General features: G+C 39.9%; 1 protein-coding gene across 1 annotated transcript; it reads right to left on the reverse strand.

Moving 5' to 3' along the window:
• Window positions 1-1,037: 1,037 nt before the first annotated feature.
• LOC119735209 (echinoidin-like) lies at window positions 1,038-12,483 on the reverse strand. Its single transcript, XM_038208914.1, has 2 exons — window positions 12,079-12,483; window positions 1,038-2,041 (listed from the first exon to the last, which is right to left on the reverse strand). Exons 1-2 carry the CDS (start codon window positions 12,231-12,233, stop codon window positions 1,576-1,578), a joined length of 621 nt encoding a protein of 206 aa, XP_038064842.1. The 5' UTR covers window positions 12,234-12,483; the 3' UTR covers window positions 1,038-1,575.
• Between the last annotated feature and the right edge of the window lie 1,719 nt (window positions 12,484-14,202).

Consider the following 14,202-nt stretch of genomic DNA (forward strand, 5'->3'; position numbering starts at 1 on the left):
CAAAAACACATGACAATCGCTGATTATTGTGGAATCATTAGACACAGGTGATGGATTCAAGTACATTGCCCTCAGGGAGAAAGATATCGCTCAAAAGCAACTTGGTAAGATCTCCTAAAATATAAATACTTTTGTTGTGTTGGGTTGTGTGGAGTTGTGTTGGGTTATGTTGGGTTCTGTTGTGTTGTGTTATCTTGTGTTGTGTTCTGTTGTTTTCTGTTGGTTTCTGTTGTGTTCTGTTGTATTGTGTTGTGTTCTGTTGTGTTACTTAAATTTTGGATTCATTTAAAAGCGATTTGTTTGAAGATAAACGGTTCTTTAACGTTCACGAATCATTTTTAACAAAAATATATAAAGGCAATCTTCTCAAACAAGCTTGAGAGATTGTGCTTGTTTCAAGCTCGAGCTGAAAGTGTCTCATTAAAATCGCAAAAAGTTGATGTGTCACCTTTTTCTAATACAAGCGTCAGTGAAATTGCGAATTATAGTTTCAAAACCTGAAAATGAACAACATTAAGCACAACACAAAGATTGAACAAACTTCAACATTTCATTGTACACTGACAGCTATATACGTCCAATTGTGAGTGAAACGTGCGATTGTGCACCTTGTGACTGAATCATGAAACATCGCACGTTGGTTCTTCATGCCATGAAGAACATTTTGAGATGTGGAGACATTTCATATTTGACCTCTGGTGACCTTTGAGAGGTCAATGACCTTTACATACACTATTTATAACAATTGTTCTTGAAATTGTTGAGTGATACAATTGTATCACATATTTGACCTTAACAGCCCCACTATTGGGGAAACAATTTATTACTGTTTTACCTACACTGACCTGCAATATCAGTTCAAGTATCGAACGTTTTAGCTATAGGATTTCCAAGTTACTTTAACGTTTCATTAGATGTCCTAGAAAGATGCTTTTATTTCATCCCAGAGTGCCTTCGTACTCCATTTCGAATTTACAGCAATATATTTTATATTTGGTGGAGTGTATTTCACGAATGAAGCGTTATAAATCGGGTAGATATTGGGAAATCCGTTCTGGAAATAAAACTAAAAATATAGCGGAATTTAAATGATATATGTTAAAGTAAGTGGGAAAACCTGCATGAAATTATAATAACGAAGGTTAATTTAAACGGTCTTTAAAACTTTAAACTAGCAGTGTGGAGTCGCAACGGTTGTGTTCATTTTTGGTTAGTAAAAAATGACTTAAAACTGATGACTGTGTCCAAATCACTGTCAATTGAAATTACGATGAACACTGAAAATGTCAAATAAGATAAATATCCCTTAAAATAGGAAAATGTCAAACTACGCCCTCTCCTTGAATAGGAAAAACATTTTCAACTTTCATTTTATGTCAGCTACGTAGTGTTATTTTAAAAATGTTCAATCAATAATGTATCAAACAGTGAACGAACAGCTAAAATGATACACATACGGGTTAAATGGTTTCTTACTAACGCCCCTTGAACAAAGACATTGACATATAGGGGAACCGCCGACATATGGCGTTCGCCTTGTCAAAGGGGCAAATGCAGATACAAGGAACGATCTTCCTACTTACGACCATTCAGCATTTTTAGTTCACAAATGAAATGACGACCGAACCTGCAGGTCATATCATCCCATTTCCAATTGTATTCTTGTCTTATAGCAACACAGTCTTGGCCTTTCCCTCTTCCGTTGTCAGGCTGATCGCTTGCCCATCGCGTGAAGTTGGCACCAGAGCTGGCACTCCAAACGAAGCGCGTCTCCCTCTCCATATCGTTGTATCCGAGCCAGGCCTTTACAGAAGGCAATTCTTGCAATAGATAAGAAGCTTTCAAAAGCTCCACTATAAACTGCTGTTCTTCTAAGCTGTTGATGGACACAAGGTGCGCTGGAAACCAATCAGAGTTGGACAATTCCCGACAGTAGTTTTCAGCTTCAACCCAGGGCAACTTTTCAGTGACCAGTCGGTAGCAATCTCCGCCGAATGCTACCCAGCGCTTAGGGCAAGGGATGCAATGTTCTTCCCGGCCGCTGTCGAGTGTAAGGAATGAAAAGAAAACGAAATAAGCGAAGATTACCGAAAAGGACGCCGTACTTGCCAGATGAAAATTCAACCAGCCGAACCACTGCATGGTCGAGAATACCTCAAATTATTTTCATGCAAGCTTTGGGTGAAGATTGCAAAAATGTAGTCTTCTGTAACGACCACATTGAGGTGTTTCGCTGTGTAAATAAATGGTACTCTGGCCTACGACTTGAACTGCGTTTTGTTTTCTTGAAGTGGAGGCACGCAGACGAGTTCCGAAAATTCAAACAGGCAGCGCAGGTGTTTACTCAGACTAGCTCAATACCGCTTCCCCACTTCAGATCTAAGAGTCAGTAGCTTACTGACGCCTCGCCGACACCACGTACTGCTTGCTCAAAAGACTACAGGTAGATCAATTAAAAGAAGCGTTAATACCTAGCGAGTTTAGTATCATGAAAGAGACGAATGCGACCCCCTCCCCGTTCGTTCTGTCCATCATTGTATGACTTGCGAAGGCCTGTTGTTCATCGCTTTGAAATGTGGTCTTCGATCTGACAATTAAAGTAATTATCCACGGGGCTGTTGTGATGAAAGAACCGGTAAGAAAGATTGAACGTGAAGCAGAGTGACGGTTGTTTTGCAGCCGAATCGATCACAATGCATTTTACTTGTATATGTACACGCGTAACATAGCAAGGCCATTTTGATTAGAGGCGGGGGGGGGGGGGGGGGGGGGGGGGGGGTTAGACGTGAAAAGTGACAATCGTCTCATCCCTGCACGCGTCTCATCCTTCTCATTGTATCCACTTTCCACAGCAGACTTTCGTCAATATTTTATGATTTTCCAAGGCCTGCCGTTAATCGCTTTGAAATGTGGTCTGCGATCTGACAATTAAAGTTAATTAGTTCCAAGGAGCTGTGATAATGAAAGAACCGGTAAAAAGATTGAACTTGAATCAGAGTAAGGGTTGCTGGCAGCCGAATCGATCCTCATGCAATCTGCTTGAACATGTACACGCATGAGCAGTTGCGTATATAATTTTACTGCTCATTGATCGCTTAGCTGCCAATTAATTAAGGTGCTTAAACGGCTTCGTCCGCAAAAATGTCAACTCCACATCAACCCCGCGCGAGGCCGGTACGGTTTTAGATCGCGCGTGTGAACATCAAGACTTGTGGATCTTTTCACTCGTCATAAGTATAATGAAACATTAAACATAATTTACTCTGTCGAATCAAAAATAAATCTTTTCATTGCAAAGGAAAACATTCAATTTTAAATGTGAAGTATAGGTCAAATATTTATTACTAATGCTATAAAATAGCACTTGTGAACAAAGTTAAAATGTCACCTAATCCTGGTTTACCTTATCCTGCCTCCACGAATTTCGGTGTACTTATGTTTTGGACCACAAGGAATCGATCTAGATGGTTTGCGACAGTAACATTCCTCGTCCTAAGGTCGTTTTAACAATAGGGCGACACGAATTTGTCGCCCCAGTAAGGCGTGTCGCCCTAATGCAGACGCGATGAGCAAAATCTGTCGCCTTTTTATTTGATTTTGTAGTTCTAACAATTCCATTATTATTATGATGGGAGTGGTCATACGGCGGACTGCAGTTTCGAACATCCAATGAGATATCCAGATCTTTTGAACAATGTTTCGAGTGTTTACGGGTACGGGTCAGCTGTAGTGTGAGTTTGTAACACCTCCTATCGGGGCACATTCCACTTCCCCATTTTGAAATACTCCGATTTTTTTTTTGAAGGTGCATTTTGTTGAACAGTTTTCTCTAATACTATATCGCTCACTCTGATATCGCTAACATAAAATCCAACCAAGTAGTCTTTACATGCGGGATGTTTTGATGCGGATCCCTTGGGCAAAGTATTTTTCTTTTCAAATTCTCGGTTCAATTCATCTGGTTGACTCGCCGGTTTGTCTTCATCACTCACTTTTCATAGACGACACCGGTAAACATGCGCCAGCTACTGCAAAGCTTATGTCGTAATAAGGCGGTAGGATTTGGCCACTTAAATGTGTCGAGTTCAGTTTTGATAACACTCACATTGGGGGCCTCAACCTATCTCAACAAGTTTGATCTAGGATAAGTCGTTTGTTGGTGACGTAACTTACACCTGCGCACTAATATCAACATGCGCATGTTTCTAGTCAAAAGTTGGTCAAAACGTGCACAACACTTCTTTGCCTGGCTCCCTGCTATGCGTTATGATGCGCGCGGCTATTGTTACCAGCGAGGCGACCAACCTTGAAAGGCGATAGGCTGGTTCTGAATACTCGACCTAACTACTCTGTCGACTAACCATAATTCTCGCTAGGATGAAAACTGATGTCGAACGTTCGTAACTGAACCTTCACAATAGCTAGCTCTAGCTCTAGCTGGAGGGAGATGTTAAGCGCTTTTGATGGGCTTTCTATGTCTGCATGTCTCATAGTAAAAGAACTGGGGAGATGACAATATACTGTTTTTGGTCAGTCATGCAGAAGAACAGTGATCAGGTGATCCAAAAATAGACATAATTCGGTAATACGGTATAGGGCTCCCTCCATCGGTGAATTGACTTAGAATTAACTTCATGTAGGGAATGTACCACTAGGTCGTCTTTTTTAAGATAATACTCGTAGTGCTTTTACAATTTCGGCATGAAGTTTCTATCATAAAGCCGTCACACAGCGTTTATTGAAGGTTAAATGATGCGTTTAATATGTGGGAACTCACCTCCAGAAAGTCTTGATTTTAAATGAGTCGATCGCACTGCTTTATAGTTACGGTTTCCCGAGTTCGCACATAAAGAACCAATGAGCAGTGCAAGGATGGTTGAACCATGCCCACCCGTGAGACCGATGACTGGCAACACAATCGTGGCTGCCGCCTAAATGTGGGTAGCTTGGAATCCACTTAGTGTACCCAGGGCTCTGCAAAGATTCACTCCAGACGTACACTCCCTCGCGTTCAATATCGTTCAATCCCATCCACCAATAGGTTACTTGCTGGGTATCTTCAACATACTTAACCAAGAACTGCTGCTCCGCTTCACTGTTGATCGTGACAAGGTGCGCATGCCCGAATCGACGGGGTGGCAACTGCTGACAGTAGTTCTCGGCATCCGCCCAAGTAAGATGTTCAAGAACCAACCGGTAGCAATGGTCCCCAAATGACATCCACTGGAACGGGCACGGACTGCAGCTGGCGTGGGTACCAACGATCGACAGAAAGGTAGATAGTGCAAGAAAAGAGAGTCGTCGTAGAGTTGGTGACATCTTCACAAAAGGTTTATCGGTCCATAATGCTGAATTAGAAACCAGTTTATGTAGTCAACATATACACAGCATATAAGCGAACAAATCCAAACAGGGACCGGGATATTTATCCAAGATAAAATGTGGAAACCTGCAGTGAAACTGTAGGTACGTCAGAGCATAATACTCAAAGTATTTCATTCACGAACCTGCCAAATAAAACGGACCCGAGGAAGCGAATGTACTTTGGTTCTGCGATAACACACGGTTTCTAATCTACCACACCTTAGCATGACGTATCAACTAGAAGTGCTTTCACCTGAAAGGCTGTAATGCGCGCGCATTACAGCCTTGCTAACTAACTAATCCTCATACTCCACGCTTGGCACTCTCAATCAACGCCCAAACTGACCTTGCCCAAATCTAATTGTTATGCGTAAAAATCTACAACAGAAAAGCCCATGGTTACTGTTGGTATGTTTCACGAGTAAGCATGGATATTGGGCCTGTTAATAAGGAACAACCGACGCCATGGAAGTTAATTAATCTTACTGTAAATGGAAACCGATCGAGAGGGTCATTAACTGTCCTCGTTATCAAACCAGCAGAGCTTAGTATAAAGCCCCAATCTCGATAATTGAGAACGGTGAAAAGAAATATTGCTCGAAGCGCGCTTAAAGATGATTAACCAATTAGTGATATCACCGCTATACAATAAAGTGCACAATGTGTGTGGGTGTGAGCAAACGTAATCTGTTACACGGTACCCTCTGGAGACACGTGCACAATAGGGAACAAAAGATTGGACACGTCTCGTCCGGGCAATTCCTATCGGTGAATTCGTCTCCACAAGGTTATCACGAAATAGATATATTGACTTTACTCAAAAACTAGGAATTTTCAAGGTGTGTCGATTAGTCGCCAATTGAATTTTTTTTACGTAAGGGATATTAAGTCCTAATTTTGGCCTAGGAAATTAATTATTGTTAAAATAGGATCAATTTGAAACCTCACTTTAAAACTCGAAAACTTTAGTACACGAGAACAAAGGAATGACTCCACAAGGATACACATTCCAGTATGTCTGGAGTTGTGAACAATAAATGTCTACACAGCGTAGGGTCCCGAAACATTTGCAAAAACTTGTAGGCATTTGTGGGATAAACCCGGCACTCGCCTTTCCTATTTTACCGGTTCATCGGATCATCGGGCCATCATAATAATTAAACTGAGGTGTGCGCTGAAAATTCGGACCGATCTGACCGTAAACACGTATGATTCTTTCGCATCCGATTTCACTGGATCCGATGTCAACGGAGAGGTGTGCGGGCAGCACTTCAATTTCACTGGACGCAATATTGATGTTGACCAATCAGATTCACGAAGAAAGTCACGTGTCTGCAGACAGTAAATAAACTGCCATAGAAACCCAAGTGATAGAAACACCCACTTCCGAAATTCAGGGACTGCCAACTCTCCAAGGTGTTTGAGACACACATCAAATTATAGCTTATTTCATCATATTTCATTTTCTGTTCATTTTTTTTTTGATGTTAACCAGTGGATTTTGGGAGAACAATCCATCGAAAGATCATCACCTTTAAAAGTAGTACTGTAGCCCATCGCCATTTTGGAATTAGATGCCTGCGCTCCATTGCAAAATAGAGCAATTGTAAGGCCTAATTTCATCCGAATTTCACGGAAATACGAGCTTGCAGTCATGTGCACGGCTTTCACTCTTCCTTTTTTTTTATTTTCAAACCATCAAGTTCATGTCCCACATGTAACCAATTATAGAACGGAATTTGGCGTGTATGCCGGTTACTTTGTGTCAAGGGCGGATCCAGGGGGAGGCCAAAGGGGGCCATGGCCCCCCAAAAAACGATTTTTTATTTTTTTTATTTTTTATGTGACGTCGCAATAAAGGCAGGCAATGACTACACCACCATCTTTTCCTAAAAAAAAACATTGGTAAAAGTGGTCAGAAATTGCCTCAGATCGCACCACAGAGCATCTAGAATCAAAAAAATTTAGGGGCCCTTAACCCTAAAGGGGCCGGGTTATTTTGACCATCTCTCAGCCGGGGGGGGGGCGGATTCCGCCCCCCCCCTAAGATCTCGGCCATCGAGTGACGAAAATTTTTGAAACTCACTACATGCATAGAACAACTCTTCCTCAACATGCCCAAGAAATTTCATGACTATAGGTCAAAGGGTTTTGGAAGTATGGCTAATTAATTATTCATATGTATGAATGCCAATTCTGCTCGGTGTACACGACCTATATGTGAAAATTCAGTTTTCACGGCGCGTAGCGCCGGAAAATTTTTCGCTACGTGCAAACCCGTGGTCCGATTTTTATGTTTTTGGTATCAAAAGATGCGCAAAGCTCAAGGCTAAAAAGTCATAATAGCTCGGGTCGCGAAAAATTTTTTTTTAGAAGCTATCGCGGAAAATGTTGAGGGGGGGGGGGCGGATTCCGCCCCCCCCGGCCCTTTTAGGGTTAAGCGGGCCCCGAACCCCACGCCGTAATTTTTTGACCCACTTTTTGGGGGGACCAAATGTTTTTTTGGCCCCCCAAAAAATTGTCTTCTGGATCCGCCCTTGCTTTGTGTGCGTAACTAACGGCAAGTAGAACATGAAAGGGAATCAAGATCAATATTGGCACGGGCTAAATTTGCACTGTGGTTTCCCAAATAGAGTTATAGCTGTTAAATATGTTGATGTGCATAAACGCCTTTTTACGGAAATAATGAGAGTAAACGCGAATAATACTTTTTGTACATTATCACATCTTTGAGCAGCGACCTCTATTTTCAGACGGTGTCCCTCCCCACTCTTGCTTGTATAATTTCCCAGGCTGCTGGTCCCCCAACGTTGACAAGAAATCACCGCTACTCATTGCAATTACAGCCCTGTTGATCTACACTTTTATTTGACACCGGTTACTGCTTGAATAGCCTCGGTCTTTCGAATTTTTAGGTACCATCACTTCCGTGGGCTCCGGAAAAATTTACCCCCAAACGAGCCCAAGTTTCCCATAAAAAAAACAAATGTCAGTTTTCACAATAAATAAATAAATAAATCAATAAATAAATACTATGCAAATATTGAATGTAACTCTTCGTGAAGTTGACCTATCGCTGTAGAATCGACTTAGAATCGCGTCAACGCAGCTTGTGAAATATCGTTCAATTACATGATATACAAATGAATGCGGAACGTGCAAAATCTGAGACAAACAAAATTAAGTGCACAAAAATTCCATAGGGTTGTCTAAGGGGCGTGGCTAACTCGCAAACGGCGATACGTCAATTACCCACAAAAGCGTCTGATGAAATGTAGCGCGACAAACTGATGTGTCATCTTAGTATAACGTAAGCGTCGGTACAATTGCGAATTATATTTTTAAAATTTGAAAATGAAACTATTTTAACACAACACAAAATATATAAACTTCAACAATATAATTTTCCCATTTTTTTTACACTGACTGCTTATACAAGCTTCTGCGGAAACAACAGAACATTTTACATACACCGACCTGCAATAACGGGTTAAGTTTCAAACTTTTGTTGCCAAAGATTTGCCTAGTTACTTAAACACTTGTATTATTTAATAACATGAAAAGATACTTTAATGTCTTTCAGATCGTCGTTGGGTTCCATTGGTAATTCCGATTTTGGGAACTTCGCTCAGGAACGAACTTAAAGACCCTTCCACGGAATTTAAATTTTACAATTGTTAGTAAGTGGGAATCCCTGTATACCATTATAATTATAAAGGTAAAAAAAAAACAGTCTTCAAAATTGAAACTACCAGTGTTATTTTTATTAAAAAGAACTTTTAAACTGATGAAGAGGTAACAATCACTATCATAAATTGGTTATTTTTTTGTTGAATGTACCTTAACTTAACTGCTAGGCGATTAGGAATGCACTCAAAATTGACGCCTGGTAAAATATACCGTATGCATGGCAGCCATGTTGGAGGGCTGATTTGTTATATTGGTATGCTCATACCTTGACAGAACACACGCACTGCCCTCCAATATGCCACTGTGTGGGAGGTCTATTTATCGGGCAGGACAGGTGATAACAATTTTAAAAAGAAACATAATTATGTGTATTTAGTAACTTTAAAATTATGGTATAGTCACTAATCATTCGTTCTCATGGTAGGTGAAGTGAATTTCTCTGAAAACTAATCAAATGTCTTTTAACTTCGATAAATTTCAATCCATGTCTTTGCCAAATGATTAAGATTTGAAACTTTGCTGAATTGAAATTGTTATGATATACATGAATCGTCTCTCAGAAAGAAATTCACTGCATTTTAGTAAAATCTTAACGAATTGCGCTAACTATAATTAGAGGATTAAAAAAACAAATGTCACTTGTGTGCTGACGCAATTTGTTTAAAATTCCACTATCTATTGTGCACATGTTAACCGTCACTTGAAATTACGAAATACACTGAAAATATCAAATATAATTAATGTCCCTTAAAATGGGTAAAATGTCTTAAACTACGCCGTCTCATTGAACACACAATACATTTCAACTTTCAATCTTGAAATTACGATAAACATTGAAAATGTCTAATATAATAAATGTCCCTTAAAATGGGTCAAAAGTCTTTAAACTACGCCTTTTTCTTGAATACACAGCACATTTCAACTTTTAATCTTGAAATTATGATAAACATTGAGCATGTCAAATATAATAAATATCCCTTAAAATGGGTAAAAGTCTTTAAACTACACCGTCTCCTTGAATACACAATACATTTCAACTTTCAATATTCGAATTATGATAAACATCGAAAATGTCAAATATAATAAATGTCCTCAAAATGGGTAAACTTTCTTTAAACTACACCCTCACCTTTAATAGGAAATACATTTTCAAAGTTCAATCTATGACAGCTGCTTTAAAAAAAAAAAAAAAATTTCACTCAGTTATGCATTGAAAAGTAAACAGACGGCTAAAGTAATATGGGTGTATGGCTTCTTACTAGCGCCCCTTGAACAAGGACATTGACAAAGGGGGAAACAGCCAACACAGGGCTGGATAGCTCAGTTGGTAGAGCACCGGAACAGCAATCCGGAGGTTGCAGGTTCAAACCAAGTTCTAGTGAATTTCATTTTTCAACTTAAAATAATTGGTGCAACGAATGTTTCAGATCTTCACAATGCCACAGATAGAACAATGCACTTTTACAAACTGTACAATATTTCACATAAGTTTGCAAACTGACTAAATCTGTGTGGTCGCTATGTGTATTTTTTCTTTTTTTTTTAGATATATTTAGTTGACTCATTTAAAAATAATTATTGGTTACAGGAATAAAAAGAATTGAAACATTCTCTAACTTCGCACTGTCGTTTCAAACTAATTGAATATGTAAAATCTTCTCAATCAATGCTTTAAACGTAATAGATTTAATTATTTTTGCATTTTCTTACAGATAACAATTTATGAGACTTTTGCAGGATGAATCAGACATTTCTGAATTCAACAATTCTAACCTAATTATAATATATTTAACATGCATTTTTTACAATTTCTTGCAAACTATATTAACTATATATTGAAATGACAATCACGTAAAATTTCCCTTAAAATGGGTAAAATTCAAAACTGTATATCTCTATACTATTTCTTTTTAATATTCAATTTTTAAGCCGATGCACTTTTAAGACCGATTCTCCAAGTTGGCATCGATAAACACAACAGACGATATGATAACTGAGAAAATCACAATCATCTTATTAGCTATACTAAAAAGCAAACATTGCTTATTTAAATGTCCTTTTAATCGGATAAAACCTGTTTCAATATCTCAATGTTTGACAAAGCACATCGTGAAAAGGAAAACAAAATGCATGCAAATACAACACAAAGGGCAAAAGAAGCCCTTTTTGTCGGACCAATGTTAATTATTTACCTGTTATTTCATAAGGTGTTAGTTACAAATCTCGCTGCACTGTTTGAGTCGTTGATGTCAGTATGTGATGAAATCAACATTGCCCCTAACAATATCCCTGGGCTTAAGCACCTTAGCCAGCCGCTTTTGAAACTTATTGAATCTGACAGTGAACACAATCTGGCTCTTATTAACACACTCTTAAATGTCCAGGTCAGATTCGACCTAGAATCCGGGTCCGATATGACCTGACTCACTTCTGGGTCAGACTGACACTTCTCTGAGTCACTTGTCCGGGTCATTTAGCCCGGAAAAAAGTCACGAAAACTTGTTAGTTAAATGGCCCTAGAAAAGAGTCTTTTTACACAAACAATTCTGATTTTGACCCAGAATAGTGCCAGGTCAAATTTGACTCGGAATCTGAGTTGAATCTGACCCAGGACTTTTATAAGAGTGCGACTGATTAGTGATATATGGCAGTAATATTTCGCTATCCGAGAACCCCTGGAAACCCCTTAAAAATAATAACCAATTGTGAGCTAATTTTAACGTTTTAGTTGCAACTTTCAAACGTATTGACACACATTAACATATTGCGAGCTATTTTTTTTAAGCGATGGAGCCATACTCACTCTGCTTTTAATTCCATTAGCCTATTTGAGATATGGTGGACACAACAGGAGGGCGTTATTTGTAGTCAATGAACGTTTTTGTAATTTACTCAAATTGGCCCACTCCAAGATTTGCGGCCTCCTATTTCGTTCGCCATGTCAAAGGGGCAAATGCAGATACAAGGAACGATCGTCCTATTTACGACCATTTGGCATTTTCAGTTATGAAATGACGACCAAACCTGCAAGTCATATTATCCCATTTCCAATTGTATTCTTGTCTTATAGCAACACAGTCTTGGCCTTTCCCTCTTCCGTTGTCAGGCTGATCGCTTGCCCATCGCGTGAAGGTGGCACCAGAGCTGGCACTCCACACGAAGCGCGTCTCCCTCTCCATATCGTTGTATCCGAGCCAGGCCTTTATAGAAGGCAATTCTTCCAATGGATAAAAAGCTTTAAAAAGCTCCACTATAAATTGCTGTTCTTCTAAGCTGTTGATGGATACAAGGTGCGCTGGAAACCAATCAGAGTTGGACAATTCCCGACAGTAGTTTTCAGCTTCCAGGGCAACTTTTCAGTGACCAGTCGGTAGCAATCTCCGTCGAATGCTACCCAGAGCTAGGGCATGGGATGCAATGTTCTGCCCGGCAGCTGTCGAGTGTAAGGAGTGAAAAGAAAACGAAATAAGCGAAGATTACCGAAAAGGACTCCGTACTTGAGAGATGAAAATTCAACCATCCGAACGACTGCTTGGTCGAGAATACCTCAAATTATTTCCATGCAAGCTTTGGGTGAATATTGCAAAAATGTTGTCTTCTACGACCACATTGAGGTGTTTCGCTGTGTAAAAAAATGGTGCTCTGGCCTACGACTTGAACTGCGTTTTGTGTTCTTGAAGTGGAGGCACGCAGACGAGCTCCGAAAATTCAAACAGGCAGCGCAGGTGTTTACTCAGACTTACTTAATACCGCTTCCCCACTTTAGATCTGAGAGTCGGTAGCTTACCGACGCCGCGCCGACACCAATGCTTGCTCAAAAGACAACATGAAGATCAATGAAAAGAAGCATTAAATACCTAGCGAGTTTAGTATCATGAAAGAGACGAATGCGAACCCCCTGTTCGTTCTGTCCATCATTGTATGACTTGCGAAGGCCTGCCGTTCATTGGTTTGAAATGGGGTCTTCGCTCTGACAAAAAGTAATTATCCACGAGGCTGTTGTAATGAAAGAACCGGTAACAAAGATTGAACGTGAAGCAGAGTAGCGGTTGTTTGGCAGCCGAATCGATCATAAATGCATTCTACTTGTATATGTACACGCGTAACATAGCAAGGCCATTTTGATTAGGGGGGGGGGGGGGTTAGACGTGAAAAGTGACGATTGTCTCATCCCTGCACGCGTCTCATCCTTCTCATTGTATCCACTTTCCACAGCAGACTTTCGTCAATATTTATGATTTTCCAAGGCCTGCCGTTAATCGCTTTGAAATGTGGTCTGCGATCTGATAGTTAAAGTTAATTAGCTCCAAGGAGCTGTGATAATGAAAGAACCGGTAAAAAGATTGAACTTGAATCAGAGTAAAGGTTGCTGGCAGCTGAATCGATCCTCATGCAATCTGCTTGAACATGTACACGCGTAAGCAGTTGCGTATAGAGGTTTTTTTTAATTGTTTGTGTGTGCAGGGGGGGGGGCGTTGGTAAAACGTGTATTTTAAAAAAAAAGTGGTCAAAATTTCTTTCGATCCTTAAAAATAATAGGTAAAATCGAGAATGGAATAATAAAAAAAAAAACCAGTAACGGTTGAAAGGTGGAAGTGCATGCTTTCATTAAAAATAAGGCATTGGATATATCACTTTGCGCAAGAGTAACATGATTTCACCACTTATTGATCGCTTAGCTGCCATTTAATAAAGGTGTTTACGGCTTCCTCCGCAGATACGTCAACTCCACATCAACCCCGCGCGAGGCCGGTACGGTTTTAGATCGCGCGTGTGAACATCAAGACTTGTGGATCTTTTCACTCGTCGTAAGTATAATGAAACATTAAACATAATTTACTCTGTCGAATCAAAGATAAATCTATTCATTGAAAAGGAAAACATTCAATTTCAAATGTGATGAATAGGTCAAATATTTGTTACTAGTACTAAAAAAGCACTTGTGCACAAAGCTAAAATGTCACCTAACCCAGGTTGACCTCATCCTGCCTCCCCGCAATTCGGTATACTTATGTTTTGGCCTGCGACATTAAAATTCCTCGTCCTAAGGTCGTTTTAACAATAGGGCGACACGAATCTGTCGCCTCAATAAGGCGTGTCGCCCTAATGCAGCTGCGATGAGCAAAATCTGTCGCCTTTTTATTTGAT

This window comes from Patiria miniata, unplaced genomic scaffold (assembly GCF_015706575.1).
Source record: "Patiria miniata isolate m_02_andy unplaced genomic scaffold, ASM1570657v1 HiC_scaffold_29, whole genome shotgun sequence".
Classification (NCBI taxonomy): Eukaryota; Metazoa; Echinodermata; class Asteroidea; order Valvatida; family Asterinidae; genus Patiria; species Patiria miniata.